At 45.1% G+C, this 21,714-nt stretch overlaps 1 protein-coding gene across 1 annotated transcript in view; it reads right to left on the bottom strand.

Moving 5' to 3' along the window:
- The window catches only part of PRSS53 (serine protease 53), a 28,877-nt gene that overhangs the window by 3,274 nt on the left and 3,889 nt on the right, over positions 1-21,714 (bottom strand). The window contains exons 2-9 of the mRNA XM_039330353.1: positions 16,114-16,140; positions 15,267-15,435; positions 12,584-12,864; positions 10,368-10,534; positions 7,158-7,374; positions 5,342-5,474; positions 2,271-2,530; positions 732-895 (exon numbers count right to left, since the gene is read on the bottom strand). Of these exons, the coding sequence (XP_039186287.1) occupies positions 732-895; positions 2,271-2,530; positions 5,342-5,474; positions 7,158-7,374; positions 10,368-10,534; positions 12,584-12,864; positions 15,267-15,435; positions 16,114-16,140 (1,418 nt within the window). The remainder of the gene's footprint in view (positions 1-731; positions 896-2,270; positions 2,531-5,341; positions 5,475-7,157; positions 7,375-10,367; positions 10,535-12,583; positions 12,865-15,266; positions 15,436-16,113; positions 16,141-21,714) is intronic.

Raw genomic sequence — 21,714 nt, 5'->3', positions numbered from 1 at the left:
GCATTGTGCTGCTTGTCACTAGTGTTTGTGGGGGTGGTCAGGGTGAAGATCCTCACTCTGATTCCGTTGATTCTAAGCCACAGCATCTGATGGAAACTTTATTTTGGTGGTGGTGTCTTTTCATAGTACACACAACAGCTGCTATATCACTGGCTAATCCCAGAGTACTCCTGAATTCACTTCAATAGTAGAAAAACAAATTTCACTCTGAGGAGAAATTTAGAATTTGGGATTCAAGGGAAATTCAAAATTCTGTAAAGGCTGCACTGAAACGAGCATTTCTGCTCCTTATTCAATGGAAATCCATGCAGGAGAATGAGGAAAAACCACTGGTGTCTAGCAAAAAAAAAAAAAAAAAAGTTCATTTTTCCACAATGGGGTGCAGAAAAAAATCCATGAGGGCCCCAGACAAGCTGTTTCTTACTTTAAGAAGGGACTGAAAATAAGAAACAGCTTGGCTGGGGCCCCCATTCACTTCCTTTTTGCAGAAAATGAGTTCAGCACTCAGGTAGATGTGGGGATGTTACCAAATCTGTCAAAAGGTGCCACTGTTGGGAAATGTGAAAAGACCTAAAGTAGAATTTTTTTATTGCATTAAAACTCTTAATGAATGGAATCATACAAGAAAAAAAAAACCTGGACAATTCAGTTTTAGAGAAATAACCCAGCTCCCTTTTTTTCACCTATATCATTTATGATCATCTCTAAGTTGAGACATGGTCATTTCTTACCTCACAAAGCAGGGTTCTATTATGTGGTGCTGCACAGATCATCTCGGATACGATGGGAATTTCATTCCCAGGCTGGCTGCTCACATTGTAGCGGCAGTTGCAATTCTTTGGGCCAAGGATCTTCACCTCCACACTTTCCAGAGGACCTGGCTTCCCATGATCATCTGGATAAAGAGGGAACAATATTGTTGAATAGCGGGAGTAATTCTACACGAGCAGCGTGATGGCCTAGAGCAGTGGTGGCGAACCTGTGGCACGGGTGCCAGAGGTGGCACTCAGAGCCCTCTCTGTGGGCACGCGTGCCATCGCCTCAGTCCTAGGCCTTCAGCTGGGTTTTTTTTTGTAAAAAAATTTTATTTTCAATTTTAAAATACAATACAATCTTAAAAATACTTCAGATAAAAAATAAAACAAATTAATACACACCATTTTCGGTATTGCTCACCCATTTCCCCCCAAACCGCATCCACCCTCTAACCAACCTGCCTCTTTCCCTCTTCTTTCTCTTTCTCTTTCTCCCTCATCCCCTCTCCTCCACCTTCCTACTTACTTCTCACCTTCTTCTATCCTCTCATTCCGGATGCGGTCCGGGGGAAATGCCCGAGCAATTCTCTCCAAATTGAAACCTCAATATTATATACAATAAAAACTATTTCTACTTATCTGAATTACTAAAATTTCAACCCATCCTTCCCCCCACCCCCCTCCCCCACCCCCCTCCCCCACCCCCCTGACTTCCCAGAGCTAAGTACAGGGTTATACAAATATACTAAACATAATCTATTTAAGTTTAATAATTATACAAAAACCAAAATCATACTAACCCTTAACTCTCTTCAAACTTTAACATCATAAGTTTATAAACAAATTCATTACTCATAAAATAAATGAAAATTTGTAGCAGCTGGGTTTTATAAAACCTTTAGGGCTCCACCGCCATGTGCAAAAAAAAAAAAAAAGGTCCAATCAGTCAATTTCAACTTCTCGTGGGGAAAAAAAAAGATCTTGCAAAGTTGGAATGGATTGATTGAACTTTTTAGTCCCACCCAGTCTGCCATTACCACTGCAGTCACGCCCAGCCAATGGGCCATACCCACCCGGCACCTGGCGATGCATAAGTGGGTTTTGGGTTGCAGTTTGGGCACTCCGTCTCTAAAAGGTTCGCCATCACTGGCCTAGAGGTGGAGCTCCTGCCTCACAATCAGGAGGCAGTGAGTTCAATCCTAGGTAGCGGCTGATATTTCTCTCTCTCTCTGGGTGCAAAGAGAAAATATCTGCATAGGTATCAGGAAGGGCATCCAGCTAGTAAACGCTCAGCTCCATTCAGTTACCCCAACTCCACCCTTTTCTCCTTCCCTCTTTCCCCTGCAAAGCGCCACAGATCTCGTCAACATCAGGCAGCATCCTGAGTTGTGAGCAACCTCTCTTTTTCTCCTTATCTTGTATCTGAGTCAGTTGGCAGATTACAAGTTCTATTAAAAGCCTATCCTGGATGAAAAATCCATCCCGCTCTCCCCGTCGTGCTGATCTACAACATACCAACTCTCCGCCCGCGGGTCCAGCAAGTAGAGCCAAAGGGGAACTGGTGGGCAGCATAGGGAGCACAAATGGCCCGGATGCTGTCGTTGAACACCACAGGTTGTTCCAGGGTGACTATCGCAATGTCATAACCTTCCATCATGTTGATGTAGAGACCGTGTAGCTCAATGTTTTGGACAGTTCTCTTCTCTTGCCACATTTGATTCCCTCCGTCCAGCTGCTCTCCCAGAAACACCTCCCACTCTTCGGGTTCCTGGCGGCTGGAAAACATGAGGCAAAAGGGGAAAAAAATGATGCCCAAGAAAAACAAGAAAGGAAGTCTGTGCAATTAGGTTGGATTGAGTACAGGTGGTCCTCAATTTATGACAATTGGGACTGGAGCTTCTATCGCTAAACAATGCAGACGTTAAGTGAGTCACATCCACATTTAAAACCTTTATTGCCACAGTCCTTAAGTGAATATAAAATAGAATAAAATGACAGAGTTGGAAGAGACCATGAAGGTCTTCTGGTCCAACCCCCTGCTCAGGCAGGAAGCCCTAGGCCTATCCCATTTCAGACAAATGGCTGTCCAGTCTCTTCTTAAAAACTTCCAATGTTGGAGCATTCACCGCTTCTGGAGACAAGTTGTTCCACTGATTAATTGTTCTAACTCAGTGGTTCTCAACCTTTTTAACGCCGCAACCCCCAACCGGTCGTAAGTCGAGGACTACTCAACCGGTCGTAAGTCGAGGACTACTCAACTGGTGCAGCACCGTTTGCAGAATGGGACTTTTGGCGGGCTCAGCAGGGCAGAGACAGCCTGGACAATTCCTATTGGCTTTTGAAAGCCAATAGAATTAGACTCTATTCAAGAGAGTCTATTCTATTGGCTTTCAAAACCAATAGAATAAAAGGGAGTAGCACAGCTAAGGAAAAGGGGAAAAAATGGCGGACTGCGTTGTTTGGCGACCCCCATGAAATGGTCGTTCGACCCCAAATGGGGTCCCGACCCACAGGTTGAGAACCACTGTTCTAACTGATTAGTTTACATCCGTTGTTTCTTGATCTGCCTGTTGGATGCTTGGGAGAATAGCTTGACTCCCTCTTCTTTGTGGCAGCCCCTGAGATATTGGAACACTGCTATCATGTCCCCCCTCGTCCTTCTGTTCATTAAACTAGACATACCCAATTCCAGCAACGGTTCCTTATATGTTTTAGCCTCCAGTCGCCTGATCATCTTTGCTGCTCTTCTCTGCACTCTTTCTAGAGACTCAACATCTTTTTACATCGTGATGACCAAAACTGGATGCAGTATTCCAAGTGTGGCCTTACCAAGGCATTGTAAAGTGGTATTAACACTTCAGGGGATCTTGATTCTATCCCTCTGTTAATGTAGCCTAGCGCTGAGTTGGCTTTTTTGGCAGCTGCAGCACATTGCTGGGTCATATTTAAGTAATTGTCCACTAGGATTCCGAAATCCCTCTCACAGTTGCTACTGTTGAGCATACGGTATGGTACTACCTATATGTGGTTGTTAAGTGAATCATGCAGTTGTTGACAAATTTGGCTTCCCCCATTGAGTTTGTTTGCTGGAAGCACATGGAAAGGTCACAAATGGTGATCACATGATTCTAGGATTATGCAACCACTGTAACTACGTGCTGGTTGCCAAATTTTGATCATGTAATCATGGGGACATTGCAATGATCATGAATAGGAGGCCTGGTCATGTCACATTTTCCAGCACCGTTGTAACTTGGACGGTCATTAAACAAATGGTCGTAAGTCAAGAATTATCTGTAAGAACTTTTGGGGTTTGACTTAATATAAAGAGGAGGTTTCCAGATGTCCTGATTTTTGTAAAGTCAGGCCAAAAATTCTGGGAGTTGAGATTTTATCACAGTCAGTTTAGTCTAGTGATTAAGGCACCAGGCTAGCAATTGGGAGACGGTGAATTCTAGTTCTGCCTTAGCCATGAAAGCCAGCTGGGTCACTTTGAGCCTGTCATTCTCTCTTAGCCCAACCTACTTCGCAGGATTGTTGCTGGGGGAAAATAGGAGAGTGAAGACATGCTGAATATATTTGCCACCTTGAGTTATTTATAAAAATAATAAAGGCAGGATACAAATAAATAAATAGTCACCATCCATGGCTGAGGCTTGGTGCCAGATTCATTCATCTTTATGATACAGAGAAATGAATGGGTCAGCTTAGCTAAGCTTGAGAACATTCAAAGGACACCATTAGCTGAAAAGAAGTTCTCAGATCTAATCCAAAGTCAGTGAGATGAATGTGGATATTGACCAATATGGGCTCTTCCCTACTCAGAGGCTACCTGACATTTAGGCAAGAAAAACCAAATGCACAAGTACAGCATAGGTGGCACCATGCTTAATAGCAGTAACTGTGAGAGGGACCTCGGAGTCCTAGTAGACAATCACCTAAATATGAGCCAGCAGTGTGCTGCAGCTGCCAAAAAGGCCAACACAGTGCTAGGCTGCATTAACAGAGGGATAGAATCAAAATCACGTGAAGTATTAATACCACTCTACAATGCCTTGGTAAGGCCACACTTGGAATACTGCATCCAGTTTTGCTCACCACGATGTAAAAAAGATGTTGAGACTCTAGAAAGGGTACAGAGAAGAGCAACAAAGATGATTAGGGGACTGAAGACTAAAACATAAGGAACAGTTGCTAGAATTGGGTATGTCTAGTTTAACGAAGAGAAGGACAAGGGGGGACATGATAGCAGTATTCCAATATCTCAGGGGCTGCCATAAAGAAGAGGGAATTAAGCTATTTTCCAAAGCACCTGAAGGCAGGACAAGAAGCAACGGGTGGAAACTAATCAAGGAGAGAAGCAACCTAGAACTAAGGAGAAACTTCCTGACAGTGAGAACAATTAATCAGTGGAACAGACTGCCTCCAGAAGCAGTAAATGCTCCAACACTGGAAGTTTTTAAGAAGAGACTGGACAGCCATTTATCCGAAATGGTGTAGGGTTTCCTGCCTGAGCAGGGGGTTGGATTAGATGACCTCCAAGGTCCCTTCCAACTTTACTACTATTACTATTACTAAGTACTCACCCAATGAAGCACTGGGCAGCAGTCAGCACCTGGTCTTCACCAATTAAAGTGCCTCCACAGACATGCTTTCCTTGATACCGTAGGCTTGTATACCAAGGCCATTGTTTGTTCTCCTGTTTCAGGACCCCACAGCCTGGAGATCAATAAAGAACACAGGTAGTCCTCAACTTATGTCCACAAGTCAGCCCAGAATTTCTGTTGCTAAGCAAGAGAGATGTTAAGCGAGTTTTGCCTCGTTTTATGGCCTTTCTTGCTACAGTTAAGGGAATGACTGCAGTTCTTCAGTTAATAACATTATTCTGGCTTCCACATTGACTTTGCTTGTCAGTGTTTGCTTCGCATACAGTGACCCTGGGATCCTGCAACCATCTCAAGTTCTTGCCAGTAGCCAAGAGTCCAAAATTTGATCTTGTGGCTACGGGGATGTTGCAATGGTCATAAGTGTGAAAAATGGTCATAGGTCACTTTTTCAATGACATTGTAACTTCAAACGGTCACTAAACAAATGGGCGTAAAATGAGGACCACCTGTAGCATAAGGTATCACTTCATCTCATGCCTCCAAAGATAACTACTTCCATCAGCACCTCTTCCATGTTGCAGGGTGTGCCAGTCATATGAACCCCAAATACCTCCAAACAACGCAGCCTGGTAACACTAACGATTTTCACAGTGTAGGGAAGGGGACAATAAAATACGAAGCAGAAGAGGCCCATGGAGCCACTGTGAAAGGGAAAACATTTTTCTAGTTTTCAACCCACACACATCCAAAATGTTACTATTCCACATGGAAGAAACTATTACACATCCTCCAGGATGTGGCCTTTGGATGCTTAGATGAATAGATAAGCCATATAATTCCCATCATGTCCAAAGGTGCTGATAACCAGCTTTAAACCGTGATAGGCCAGATAAGAAGCAATGTTCCGATGAGAATCCTATGGCCTTCCGAATGTGATCCCAGGGAACACTGTCAGTAGGGGTAGAGATTGTAGTTCAACGTAAGAAGGGCTGTCGATCCTTCTTCCCTCTGGTGCGCTAAATGGGTCTTAAATTAAGATTAGAATGTAGATCAGTTTTCCTCAACCTTGGCAACCTCAAGATGTCTGGACTTCAATGCCCAGAATTCTCTGGAGTATTCTGGGAGTTGAAATCCAGATCTTAAATTTACTATGGTTGAGAAACGCTGCTTTACAAGATGACAGCCATTACACAGAACCGGTGACTAGTTTGGAGCAGTGTTTCTCAACCTCAGCCATTTTAAGAAGTCTGGACTTCAACACGGCTGGCTGGAGAATTCCGGGAGTTGGAGTTCACACCTCTTCAGGTTGCCAAGGTAAGCACCATTGCTTCTGTTTTGGGCTGATAGCTGATATTTATTGCAAAAGCAAACTTGCAGATCTTTGGTTTAAGCCAGACATGTCAAACTCCCGATGTCACGTGACATTGCGCAACGTATCGGAGCTTTTTCACCATTGCCGGCAATGGGGTGGGCGCGGCTCCAGTATGATGAAACCGGGGTAGGCACAGCTCCAGTATGATGAAACCAGCCCACGGGCCGGCAGTTTAACACCCCTGGTTTAAGCCTTGGCAATGCAAACAGGCTTAGAAGGTTATCTGGCATCCACAGCTGACTTGAATTAAGACCTTTCCTATTCTGAAAAAAGAGAGAGAGAGAGAGAGAGAGGCTGAACTGAAACTGGATCAGAAGGCGAAGATGGAGCAGTATGGAATGTCAGCAGAATCCTGAAGCAAGGCTTTGGACAGATGGGTTGTCAATGAAGGTATTCACAGAAGTGAGCTGCGAAGACGCCTACCTGTGCACATGTAACTGTCAGTGGTGTTGGGTATGGGCTCAATCTGATTGGCGAAAGAGGCCCCTTCAACATGATGCTGGATCCAATTGGCGTAGGCTCTCGTGTCCGTCAGGAGGGTGGGACCGTAGAATTGGGTACAACTCAGCGAGGAGCTCATAACCCCAGCCTGGAACCATCTGCCATTCTCCAGGCAAACCAGCGGGCCACCTGAGTCGCCCTAAGGGAGAAAGAGAGATTATCTGCATTTTCTCTGCATGGATGGTGGTGTCTGTCCCCATCTCTTCTTTTGCTTACTGCATGATCCACCAGTGGGAGCTAGAGGCAAGGAGATGCCTCCGGCTGCTAAATTAGAAACCTCTCCAGCCTCGGGATGGGCAACAAAATTAAGCTAAGGGCATGGAGCAGATGAAGGAAAGGAACTAGAGATAGAAGCCAGGGAAAAGACTGGGAATTATGAATTCATTGGTGTAAAAACCAACCAGCAGAACTGAAAAATCTGTTAAGTCTTTTAGTCTTAATCATAGAAATACACAGCTGGAAGGGACCGTGGAGGTCTTCTAGTCCAAACTTTTCTTGACAACCTCCAGCAATGGAGCATCCACAACTCCGGAAGGCAAGCTGTTCTATTGATTAATTATTCTCACTCTTAGGAAATCCCTTCTTGTTTTCAGGTTTGATCTCCTCCGATGAGCTTCCACCCATTGCTTTCTTGTCCTGCCCTCAGGTGCTTTGGAGAATAAATTGACATCCTCTTTCCTGTGTCAGCCCTTCAAGGATTGTAAGATGCCTGTCATGTCTTCCTAGCCTTCTCTTTGTTCATGAGGCTAAACATACCTAGCTCCCTTCGCCCTTCATCTTACGACTTAGCCTCCAGAGCTCTTACCATCTTCTGTTGCTCTTCTCTACTCTTTCTAAGGCAGGGGTGTCAAACTCAGTTTCACTGAGGGCCGCATCAGCATTGCAGTTGTCTTTGGGGGGCCAGGTAGGTGTGGCCAGGGTGGATGTGGCCTACTGGGTGGGCATGGCTGGAGTGGGTGTGGCCTACTGGGTGGGCATGGCCAACTCTACATCGTTCGCGTCAAGGGTGCCTGTGGGGGCCTGGACAGGAGTGGGACAGATCTGAGGGTCTCTGGCAGAAGCGGGTGGGACCGGGGCAAGCGCCAAGGCATGGTCCACTGGAAGAGTCTGCTGAAACCCCTCCCCCGGAGCCCATCAAGCTAGATATGTGAAGTAAGCAAGGGCCATTTGCTGGCCATTTCCAGGCGATGGTGCAGTTCTTCATTCCTCACAAAGGGTGACACCTCCCCAGCATGCACCCAGGAGGCGGGGCAGATGCGGTAGGGGCTGCTCCCTCGCTGTTTCCAGACAGCCTTGTTGGAGCTAAGACTGAATGTGTTTCAGCATAAATGGCCACCACAAAATTGTACATTGGCTCCTGGCCGGCCTGGGCCAGGGCCAAGGCAGCGGGGGCCATTCCCTCACTGTTTCTAGGATGGCTTCACGGGCCACATGAAACCACATCGGGGCTGCATCCGGCTCCCGGGCCTTGTGTTTGACATGTTTGTTCTAAGGCTTCAGCATCTTTTTTTGTGGGTTTTTTTTTTTAGTCTTAGGTTTAGGTTTAGGGCTTAGAGCTTTTGGATAGATTAAATTAAACTAAAATTTCAAAAGTTGAGGTGCATCTCCCTTGTTTTGTGTTCTCAAAGAATTTCCAGTTTGGAGAAATAGCAAAAGTCAAACAAATGATGTCCTGGAAGCCACATCAACCAACTCAGAGGTTGCAGGTCTCTTTAAGGTTCACACACGAAGCATGTGGAAAAAGGAGTGGGGCTTTGATGGCCAGTGGTAGCCACCTTCTTGACTTTCTTAAGGGGGCCAAGCTATTCTCCAAAGCACGTGAAGGTAGGACAAGAAGCAGTGGATGGAAATTAATCAGGGAGAGAAGCAACCTAAAACTAAGGAGAAATTTCCTGATAAAGAGAACAATTTATCCGTGGAATGACTTGCCTTCAGAAGTTGTGTGGTGCTCCGTCACTTGAAGGTCTCAAGAAGAGACTGGACAACCATTGTCCGGAATAGTATAGGGTCTCTTGCCTTGAGCAGGGGGTTGGACTAGAAGATCTCCAAGGTCCCTTCCAACCTTGTTATTCTGTTATATTGGGCTAGACCAGGGATAGGCAACCTTGGCTGTTTTATGACTCATGGACTTCAACTCCAAGAATTCCTGAGACAGCCATGCTGAGGGGAAAGGGAGAGGTTTCCAAGCTGAGCCATGCTGGCTCAGGAATTCTGGGAGCTGAAGTCCATGAGTCATAAAAGAGCCAAGGTTGCCAACCCCTGAGCTAGACTGAATGATCTCAAGTTATACATAAGACTGTCTGCTGGATTCTGTGCCAGCCAGAAAAAAAAAATGGAGGGAAAAGAGGGAATTGTACAACTTCCTGAAATGTTTCCTAGCCTCTGGATTTGAAGATTCCCTCAAGTATTGCTGCCGACTCCCAAGCTTAGAACTAGAGGTCTAGAAACATTCTTGCTTTAAAATTAACAATTTTAAATTATGTACAATTCTTCTCCATCAAGGTAAATTTAAAGTTATTTAAATTTAGTAGCTGGAACATTGGGCTCGCACAGAGAACTAGAACACACAACTGTAGTTGATTGGTTGGAGATGCTGGCTCCTGCCTGAGGTAATCTGCACTGTGATTGGTAGCGGTGGGTGTGGAGGGGAAGTTTCTCTTTTTTCCCACCTTTTTCTTCTGTGTGCCCTACATGCTCTGTGATTTACCTCATGATGCTCTTGTTTGTCTAACTATCTTGTCTGCTGTAAATATAGATGTAAAATATATTTGTATAAGCTGCAAGCTTGCGTCAGTGTCTCTGAATTCGTTTGGACACTTGCTATGCAATTCCCTGTCAAGTCGGCAGGGTTTGTGTTAGAAATTCTGTTTATATAAAGCACCACACAGAGCAAAGTACAGTCACCATGTGCTTTACTGCTCAACTATATTACTGTAACAGGAAACAGGAAGCTACTTAGGACAAAAGAGCATAGAGTATATACCGCAAGTCCAAACTTGTAAATACTGCCACCTACTGGCTGAATGCTTCTGTAGTTGTTGCAATACAAAATGTATTCCAACATGCATTCCAACAGTAAGGAAGTGGCCAGACAAACGCATGCTTCTTTGGAGATTGTAATGTTTGACTAACCTTACAAGGTCCTCTCTTGCGGTCAGGGGTCAGGGCACAGACCATGCCAGGCAAGGCAGGGTTGATGATCCGCCTGTTGCGCAGATTGCTGTAAATGCAGTTGCAGGTGTCGACGGTCAAGAGGTCCATGGTTATTTCTTGGAGGGGCATGGGGTCTGGCAGATGGACTGGAAGACAAGAAGGAATGAGGTTAAACCTGCAGCCCTAAACACAACACTTTGCATTGAAATACATGCATGCACACATTCCAGATACACTCAAGCATGCACATACAAACACTACTATGCTTGCACAAACATATTCATTCTCTTGTCTCTAGCACAGGTAGTCTTTAACTTATGACCACAACTGAGCCCAAAATTTCTGTCACTGAGCAAGACATGTTGTGACCTTTCTTGCCACAATTGTAAAGTGAATCACCTGCAGTTGTTAAATTAGTAACATGGTTGTTCAGTAAATCTGGCTTCCCCATTAACTTTGCTGGTCAGAAAGTCACAAAAGGTGATCAAATGACCCCAGGACGGTGCAACCATCATAAATATGAGTCAGTTGCCAAGCACCTGAATTTTGATCAGGTGACCATGGGGATATCGCAACGGTCATGTAAAAAACAGTCATAAGTCACTTTTTTTGTGCTGTTGTAACTTCAAACGGTCACTAAATGAACTCCTATAAGTTGAGGACTACCTGTAGAGTCTCAGGCAAGATACTGTCCTGTTCCACCTCCACTTCACTTCAGCTTGGCTTCAGCCCCAGTTTCTTCCTGGTTCTCTATGGGGCTGTATCCATTGCCACTAATCCCATCACTTCTATGGATCCTGGCTTCTAATCACCTAGGGACCACCTCTTTCTCAGTATGCTGGTTTCTCCCCACAGAGGGGGAAAAGAATGTAACCAGCATGATGATGGCCAGTGATAGTTTTATCCGTACGTAACATGTCCAGGACCCACCTAAAGCAAGGTTCCCCAACCTTTGGGCCATGGCCCATACTACCAGGCCTTGAGTCATTTGGAACCGGGCTGCAGAAGTGGAGGGCAAGCGCGCGCACACATCCCCACTTGCGCAAGCAGTGGCTGAGCGTGTCCACGGGTGTTCCATTTGTGTGAGCGGAAGCTGCACGTGCCCGCTGTTCATGCAAATGGAGCTGCGCATGCATGCATTTGCCCTTTGCTCACATGGAACCACCACCCCCCCCCGCTGATCCACAAAGCTGGAAAGGTTGGGGAACTCTGCCCTAAAGCCTCTCCTTATAAATAAGAAACTTCAAACCAGACATGTTAAACACAAGGTCCGGGGGCCGGATGTGGCCCTTGACGTGGTTTCATGTGGCCCACGAAGCCATCCTAGAAACAGTGAGGGAATAGTCCCCACTGCCTTGGCCCCGGCCCAGGCAAGCCAGGAGCCAATGTACAATTTTGTGGTGGCCATCTATGCTGAAATGCATTCAGTCTTAGCTCCACAAAGCTGTCTGGAAACAGCGAGGAACCAGCCACTGCCACGTCTGCCCCGCTTCCTGGGTGCATGCTGGGGAGGTGTCACCCTTTGTGAGGAATGAAGAAATGCACCATCGCCTGGAAGTGGCCAGCAAATGGCCCTTGCCTACTTCACATATCCGGCTTGATGGGCTCTGGGGGAGAAGTTTCAGCAGACTCTTCCAGTGGACCATGCCTTGGCGCTTGCCCTGGTCCCACCCCCTTCTGCCAGAGACCCTCAGATCTGTCCCACTCCTGCCCAGGCCCCCACAGGCACTTTGACGCGAACAATGTACAGCTGGCCATGCCCACCCAGTAGGCCACACCCACTCCAGCCATACCCACCCAGTAGGCCATGCCCACCCTGGCCACACCTACCCGGCCCCTCGAGGACAACTGCAATGCTGATGCGGCCCTCAATGAAATTGAGTTTGACACCCCTGCTCCAGACCCTTCATTTAAAAAAAGACACAACTGTATTTTACCGATTCCTAGACCTAGATATAAAGACCCACCAGGCCTCTCCACTCTAACCCAGAGGTCCCCAACCTTTTGGGCACCAGGGACTGGTTATGTGGAGAGAGGTTTTTCCATGGACCAGACGGGGCGTGGTTTTGTGTGCTGCCTGCATCCTGCGGATGGGGCTTTGCTTGTTTGCGCAGACCGGTTGTTGGCATGCCGCAGCCCAGTACTGGTCCACAGACCGGGGGTTGGGGACCCCTGCTCTAACCCCTTATGTTTACCATTGGCATCGACGTCTCCCCAGCCAGTCAACCAGCACTGGGTCCCAAAGGCGAAACGGTGATCAGCATAGGGCAGGCAGATGGGTGCAATGTCTCTGTTGAAGTGCACCGGCTTGGCCAGGTGCACCAGAGCGATGTCATGACCCATCTCATAGCTGGTGTAGTTTTCGTAAGGGATAATCATGGAGACGTTCCGTTTTGACCCTCTGCCCCTCCGGCCTGTCAGCTTCAGACTTCCCAAGAGCACGCTCCAGCGCTCCACGTGGATTTCTTTTTCAATCCTGGAATAAAACAGTATCCATATAAGAGAGCTCTAAGCCCCTCCAAACATCAGCTATCTTGTGCCACTTTGATGTGCCAGACCACAATTCCCATCATTTACAGCCAGTATAAATGGCTGAGGTTGATTAAACCAAGGGCTTCAGTGAGAGGCACCAGGTTGAAGAAAGAGTGCCTTGAGGTAAATGTCGGGGGTTTGCAATGAATTGATAGAAAAAAGCTGATCACTTTTAGTAAAGACAGAGGGAACAGTCCTGAAATGTCTGTTAATTACAGCTTGTCCTCGATTTACAACCATTTGTTTAGTGACTGTTTGAGATTACAGTGGCACTGAAAAAAGTCACTTCTGACCCTTTTTTCACACTTAACGATCGTTGGAGCATCCCCATCATCACATGATCAAAATCCAGATACTCGGTACCTGACTCATATTTATGACGGTTGCAGTGTCCTGGAGTCATGTGATTGTCTGTTCTGACCACCTGACAAGCTATCAATGGGGAAGCCAGATTCACTTAACAACCACATTATTAACTTAAGAACTACAGTGATTCACTTAACAGTTGTGGCAAGAAAGGTCATAAAACGGGGCAAAACTCACATAGCTGTCTTGCTTAGCAGCAGAACATTTGAGCTCAATTGTGGTCGTTAAGTTGAGGACTACCTGTATTGATTTCATTCAGACACACCTAAACTACCAGTACCTTGTATCTCCGGGTAGAACTATGCAGCTCTCTGTCTTTCTGGAGAATTGGTTCCAGAATAGCCAACCCAATGATTTGTTCTGGTGTTCAGCAGCTACTGGTTCAATTTGATTTGGTTCCGTTTGAGTCAGTTATTGCAATTGTAGACTAGTACAAGCTACTAGCTAGATCAGGGGTGTCAAACTCAATTTCATTGAGGGCCACATTAGCATTGCAGTTGTCCTCGGGGGGGGGGGGGCTGGATAGATATGGCCAAGGTGGGCGCAGCCTACTGGGTGGGCATGGCTGGAGTGGGTATGGCCTACTGGGTGGGCATGGCCAGCTCTCCATCATTCATGTCAAGGGTGCCTGTGGGGGCCTGGGCAGGAGTGGGACAGATCTGAGGGTCTCTGGCAGAAGGGGGTAGGACCAGGGCAAGTGCCAAGGCATGGTCCACTGGAAGAGTCTGCCAAAACCCCTCCCCCGGAGCCCATCAAGCCAGATATGTGAAGTAGACAAGGGCCATTTGTTGGCCACTTCCAGGCGATGGTGCATTTCTTCATTCCTCACAAAGGGTGACACCTCCCCAGCATGCACCCAGGGGGCGGGGCCAACGTGGCAGGGGCTGGTTCCTCGCTGTTTCCAGATGGCCTTGTAGAGCTAAGACTGAATGTGTTTCAGCATAGATGGCCACCACAAAATTGTACATTGGCTCCCGGCTGGCCTGGACTGGGGCCAAGGCAGCGGGGGCCATTCCCTCACTGTTTCCAGGATGGCTTCGCAGGCCACATGAAATCACGTTGCGGGCTGCACCTGGCCCCCAGGCCTTGTGTTTGATATGTCTGAGCTAGATAGGTAGCTAGACAGACAGGCAGATTGGGATATGGATGCATATCCATATATATGTATGTCTGTGTGTGTGTGTGCGATGATGAACAGAATCAATTCTAAGACAAAATTAACATACATTTAGTAAACAATCTAACTAGCAACTCTAAGTGAGGTCCAGATGTGTAAAATTATAATGGCCTTGTATTGTATATGTAATGTGTAAAATTACAACAAAGTGATAATATCAACATTTAAACAAAGTATAGTTATAGAGAGTGCATTGCAGAAAAGGAAGGCCTTTTGGGGTCTGACAGATCCTTCATGCTGCTGCACCAAAGCCAACTACATACATCATAACAAAAGCAGCTTTCTGTAGCCCAGTGGTTCTCAACCTTTTTAATGCCGCGATCCCCAACCGGTCGTAAGTCGAGGACTACTCAACCGGTCGTAAGTCGAGGACTACTCAACTGGTGCAGCACCGTTTGCAGAATGGAACTTTTGGCGGGCTCAGCAGGGCAGAGACAGCCTGGACAATTCCTATTGGCTTTTGAAAGCCAATAGAATTAGACTCTATTCAAGAGAGTCTATTCTATTGGCTTTCAAAAGCCAATAGAATAAAAGAGAGTAGCACAGCTAAGGAAAGGGGGGAAAAAATGGTGGACTGCATTGTTTGGCGACCCCCGTGAAATGGTCGTTCGGCCCCAAATGGAGTCCCGACCCACAGGTTGAGAACCACTGCTGTAGCCAATTAAAATCAAAACGGTCTTCAATGGGGAATGGTGACAGAAGGAGGTTGAGCCACCAAAGAGTCAACAGGAGGTACAAAGAACCTTGTCAGGCTAAGAAGCATATTTAGGGGCATGAAGAAAAGGGTACCTAGGTTCACTTACTCGAAAAAGCAATGGGCAGCAGTGACAATCCATTGATCATTAATGAGGCTTCCTCCGCATACATGTTGGTTGCGAAATTGGATACTGACTTGCCACCGCCACTCGCCAGGCTGGGCATTCACGCCACCCGCGATCCGTAGAACAGGCCGTTGAATTCCACACGTTAACGCTGGATGGGGAACAGGAAGATTAAAAGGCATCTTGTACAGAGGTTATCCAATCTTGCTTTGGTGCCTTGGAGCCAGTATTGACTCCTGGCAACGGCCTAGATGAGACTCTGCAATTCTGTTGGGCAAAGTGGTTTGCCCTTGCCTGCTTCCCAGGGCTGATCGAAAGTGGCCGGCCTGAGTCATCTAGCTGGTTTCATGCCTATGGTGGGACTAGAAGTCAACTCTCTTGATTTGTAGCCTGGTGTTTTAACCAGCATACCAAATTAGCCCTGACCTGATAGTAAGGTGACCAACTTTTTTACAATGAAAAGGAGGACACAAATAAATTGAAGAAAAAAAATATCGTAAATAAAAGAAACATTTTATTCATTGCAACAATAAATACAGACAACTTGCATGTGCAAAGTTTGCCAGCCGGGGAAATCATGCTTCGTTTATGAAATAGCCCTAATCACATCAACATGATGCAAGACCGATTTTGAAACATTTTCCAATTGAAACACAGAAGCCAACATTTTAAGCCCACCCAAATATTGTTTGCAGCTACCTTTCAAGCCTAGGATGGAAGGGTCACGTACTAATTCATTTTCAGCCCAGCCTTAATGCTTTATTACTCTACTTTAATGAGAAAGAATTGTGAAATAAATAAAAAAAGTATGGCCCATTAATAATCATACCTGGAGCTGATGATCCTCTGTGAAGAACTGGTAAAAACAAAACAAAAAAAAACAGGGTTGTGAGTGCTAAAATCCTTTCAAAAATAAATTCAGTTTGTTAAATGCTTATATAAATCCCCTTTGCTACCAAACAGACATTTAAAGTTACATATAACTAAGATAAAGTATCAACAATTAGAAATGAATCCACAAATACTGTGGATAACTGTGAGAGGGATCTCAGAGTCCTAGTGCAGGGCTTTTCAACCAGTGGTACAGGTACCACCTGTGGTACATTGGCACCTGGCAGGTGGTACGCGACCATCCTAGAAAAGTGGTAGCGGGGGAGGGGAATGAGCTGAACCGGTGGCAGCACTGCACAAGACTGATCGAGAGATGGCTGGAGCTGCAGGGCTGTCAGGGCTCAGCGGAAGTGCCATGATCAGTGCCGCTTTTCAGCTGGAGCTCAGCACTGATCCTGGCGCTTCCGCTGAGCCCTGAAGAAGCGCCAATCAGCTGGAATGTTGCAGCCTCTCCAGGGTCTTGTGATTTACATTCAGATGCTTGGCCACTGATTCATATTTATGACGGTCACAGTGTCCCAGGGTCATGTGAAGTGACCAAAACCTGCTGCAACCACCCAGCAAATGGGGGAAATAAAAACCAAACATCCCCCACCCCATCCCCACTGCCAATCCTCAACAGAAATGCTCACAACAATGAAAACCTCAGACAGGAGGAAGAATGCCACTGGGTGGGCAGGCAGGTGTCTTGCTCGGCTGTGGCTTGGGGGACACTTTTTTCAGTGCTATCGTAACTTCGAACAGTCACTAAGCGAACTGTTGTAAGTCAAGGACTACCTGTACTTTATCACTTTTTTTCTTTTTTTTTGTTTTTTTTTTTGGTCATCAAGCTTTTGACACCTTGCTAGGCGACTGGTGGTACTCGGATGTTGCCATATCCTAAAAGTGGTACAATGGGTGAAAAGGTTGAAAAACCCTGTCCTAGTGGACAATCATTTAAATATGAGCCAGCAGTGTGCTGCAGCTGCCAAAAAAGCCAACACAGTGCTAGGCTGCATTAACAGAGGGATAGAATCAAGATCACGCGAAGTGTTAATACCACTCTTCAATGCCTTGGTAAGGCCACGCTTGGAATACTGCATCCAGTTTTGGTCACCACGATGTAAAAAAGATGTTGAGACTCTAGAAAGAGTGCAGAGAAGAGCAACAAAGATGATTAGGGGACTGGAGGCTAAAGCATATAAGGAACGGCTGCTGGAATTGGGTATGTCTAGTTTAACGAAGAGAAGGACAAGGGGGGACATGATAGCAGTATTCCAATATCTCAGGGGCTGCCATAAAGAAGAGGGAATTAAGCTATTTTCCAAAGCACCTGAAGGCAGGACAAGAAGCAACAGGTGGAAACTAATCAAGGAGAGAAGAAACCTACAACTAAGGAGAAACTTCCTGACAGTTAGAACAATTAACCAGTGGAACAACCTGCCTCCAGAAGCTGTGAATGCTCCAACACTGGAAGTTTTTAAGAAGAGACTGGACAGCCATTCGTCCGAAACAGTATAGGGTTTCCTGCCTGAGCAGGAGGTTGGACTAGATGACCTCCAAGGTCCCTTCCAACTTTATTATTATTATTATTATTATTATTATTATTATTATTATTATTATTATTATCGATCATCGCACAGTCAGCCAGATGTTCAGACTGGATTTGGCATTTTGTCTACCTATCGAGTCCTTACCCAGGACCTGGGATAGGCAGATGTGGATGTTTGATGGTATTACAGATATCGTCGCAGGATGGAAGCAGTTCCTAGTAAGGCCGCCTTTTGCAATTGACTAATAGCGAATTTGTCAATGCCAATGGTGTTCAAGTGGTGCTCCAGTTGTTTTGGGATTGCGCCCAAGGAGCCTATGACTATTGGTACTACCCTTGCTTGCTTTTGCCACAGTCTTTCTATTTCTATTTGTAGGTCTTTGTATTTTGTTATCTTCTCCAGTTCTTTCTCTTCTATTCTGCTATCTCCAGGCACTGCCACGTCCACTATCCAGACTTTTTTGTCTTTCTTATCGACAATTGTTAAGTCTGGGGTGTTATGTTGCAGGTGCTTGTCTGTTTGAATTCTGAAGTCCCAGAGCAGTTTAATTTTTCATTTTCTATGACTTTCTCTATTTTATGATCCCACCAGTTTTTGCTTACAGGCAAATGATATTTTTTGCAGATCTTCCAATGCACCATTGTTGCTACTTTGTCATGCCGCTGCTTGTAATCAGTCTGTGCAATCTTCTTGCAACAGCTTACCAAGTGGTCCACTGTTTCTTCAGCTTATTATTATTATTATTATTATTATTATTATTATTATTATTATTATTATTATTATCATGGATCATCGCACAGTCAGACTGGATTTGGATAGGCAGATGTGGATGTTTGATGGTTTTATAGATATCGTCGCAAGATGGAAGCAGTTCCTAGTAAGGCCGCCTTTTGCAATTGACTAATGGCAAATTTGTCAATGCCAATGGTGTTCAAGTGGTTCTCCAGTTGTTTTGGGATTGCACCCAAGGTGCCTATTACTATTGGTACTACTCTTGCTTGCTTTTGCCACAGTCTTTCTATTTCTATTTGTAGGTTTTTGTATTTTGTTATCTTCTCCAGTTCTTTCTCGTCTATTCTGCTGTCTCCAGGCACTGCCATGTCCACTATCCAGACTTTTTTGTCTTTCTTATCGACATTATTATTATTATTATTATTATTATTATTAAATACCCTCAGCTTTTCTGGAGAATTTCTAATTGGCTATAAATCTTTATTTGATAGTGAAGAATTGCCTTTGAGATAAATGTTCCGGGAGGTATTAGTCATGCGTGATTCAGTTTGAAGGGGCTACTGCAAGAGGCAATTTCCAGGCACTTAGAACAATTAACCAATACAAGGGGCTTCCGAGTTGCTCCTTTAAGGATTTTCCCCTGATTTCCACACAATGAAGCGATGAGAAATTTTGGCCGCAAATATTTGAACTGGCTTCTTTTTCGCACCCGTGTCACGAACATTGTCATGTGATTAGCAGTAGTTGGTAAATACAGGAAATCCTCGGCCTATGACCATAACTGAGCTCAACATTTCCATTGCTTTTGCTCCATTTTATGACCATTCTTGCCACAGCTGTTAAGTGAATCATTGCAATTGTTAAATTAGTAACATGGTTGTTAAGTGACTCTGACTCACGGACTCCACTTGTCAGAAGGTCGCCAAAAGTGATCAGCTGACCCCAGGACACTGCAACCGTCGCGACTACCTGCCAGTTGCTAAGCATCCGAATTTTGATCACGTGACCATGAGGATGCTGCAATGGTCAGAAGGGTGAAAAGTGATTTTTTTCCAGTGCCATTGTAACTTTGAATGGTCACTAAATGAATGGCTGTAAGTCGAGGACTACCTGCAGCAAGACCGATCGTTTCTGTTGGGAAGATGTAAACTGCTAATTCCTGCAAATTGCCATTAAGAGCCTCAGTAATGGTTGAAAGTTAACTAGGATGAACTCTGGTTACTATGTAGAAGGGAAGCCAGGACAGGTCTATACTAATCTGCTCCATCATTTTATGCATCCTAGAGACCAACCAGATGCCCTCTAAACTAAAGCACAACTTCTGGGTAATGCTTTGCTCTCCAGATCGGCAAACTTAAATTCGACCCTTCTCTACTGCTGACCTAGGCTCAACTCTGCCTCAATAATAATAATAACAATAATAATAGTAGTAGTAGTAGTAGTAGTAGTAGTTGTAGTAGTAGTAGTAGTAAAGTTGGAAGGGACCTTGGAGGTCATCTAGTCCAATCCCCTGCTCAGGCAGGAAACCCTACACCATTTCGGACAAATGGCTGTCCAGTCTCTTCTTAAAAACTTCCAGTGTTGGAGCATTTACTGCTTCTGGAGGCAGGCTGTTCCACTGATTAATTGTTCTCACTGTCAGGAAGTTTCTCCTTAGTTCTAGGTTGCTTCTCTCCTTGATTAGTTTCCACCCGTTGCTTCTTGTCCTGCCTTCAGGTGCTTTGGAAAATAGCTTAATTCCCTCTTCTTTATGGCAGCCCTGAGATATTGGAATACTGCTATCATGTCCCCCCTTGTCCTTCTCTTCGTTAAACTAGACATACCCAATTCTAGCAACCGTTCCTTATATGTTTTAGCCTTCAGTCCCCTAATCATCTTTGTTGCTCTTCTCTGTACTCTTTCTAGAGTCTCAACATCTTTTTTACATCGTGGTGACCAAAACTGGATGCAGTATTCCAAGTGTGGCCTTACCAAGGCATTGTAGAGTGGCATTAATACTTCACGTGATCTTGATTCTATCCCTCGGTTAATGCAGCCCAGCACTGTGTTGGCCTTTTTGGCAGCTGCAGCACACTGCTGGCTCATGTTTAAGTGATTGTCCACTAGGACTTCGAGGTCCCTCTCACAGTTACTACTATTGAGCATGGTGCCACCTATGCTGTACTTGTGCATTTGGTTTTTCTTGCCTAAATGTAGAACCTTGCTTTTAAATAAAATCCATTTGCTTTCTAACTTTCTAATACATCAAGTCTATTCAGCTGAAGTTGGATGAATATTTTGTTCGTTGACCAGGAGCCATCAAGGCAGGCTGAGATCCAGATGAAACACTAAAAATACAGGCTGGTGTGGCTTTGTTTGTCAAAGCAGAATTCTCCCCCCTCTCTCAACAGGGGACACGCCAGCCACCTTGACTAAGAGCTTTAGCACGAGCTAAGATAAACTCTTGGTAGGTGTAATGCTTGCAAACCGTGACTTAATCCTTTTTATCCGGAAGCCTGCTGCCTGAAGCAAGATTTTACGGAGGCAAGATTATGCCTGAAAGAAGAAATGGGGATCACTCTTCAGGGCCCTTTCAGCATTCATGACCTCATTCTTTGAATCCAGTTCAGTTTATACACTGAGTAAAATCAGCATTATAGGTAGTCCTCGGCTTACAACCATTTGTAAGTCCTCGACTTACAATCTTGATTTACCATTTGTTTCGTGACTCTTTGAAGTTACAACGGCACTGGAAAAAGTGGACCATGTGATCAAAATTTAGTTGCTTTACCCCTGGTGTGTATTTATGATGGTTGTACTGTCCCAGGGTCACCTTTTTTCAACTTTTAAAGTCAACGGGAGAAGCCAGATTTGCTTAACGACCACATGATTCGCTTAATAACTGCAGTGATTCGCTTAACCACTGTGGCCATAAAAGTTGTAAAATGGAGCGAAACACACATAACTGCCTCGCTTAGCAACGGAACTGTTGGGCTCAATTGTGGTCATAAATTGAGGACTACCTGCATGCAGTTCTGAGCTGTTTATATAGATTTCAGTTTTTAAATATATGTATGTGTGGCTGTGTGAGTAAATGTGTCTGTATGTGTGCTTATGGAATCCTCTTGAATATTGTCTGTAAAAAGAAAAAGGCAAGGAAAGCACCCTGAGGGAAATAGCTTTCCTTTAAAGCCAGCCTGCATTTGGCTAAATTTCTTATTTTCCGGATGTTTGAAAAATAATTAAAAGTTCTTCCCACTGCTAAAAAAAAATCTGAAGTGGTACATATAATTCTC

The sequence above is a fragment of the Crotalus tigris genome, unplaced genomic scaffold (genome assembly GCF_016545835.1).
Source record: "Crotalus tigris isolate CLP2741 ecotype Arizona unplaced genomic scaffold, ASM1654583v1 scf7180000024427.8105951120:4207309, whole genome shotgun sequence".
Classification (NCBI taxonomy): Eukaryota; Metazoa; Chordata; class Lepidosauria; order Squamata; family Viperidae; genus Crotalus; species Crotalus tigris.
This window is presented reverse-complemented; position numbering and strand designations above follow the sequence as displayed.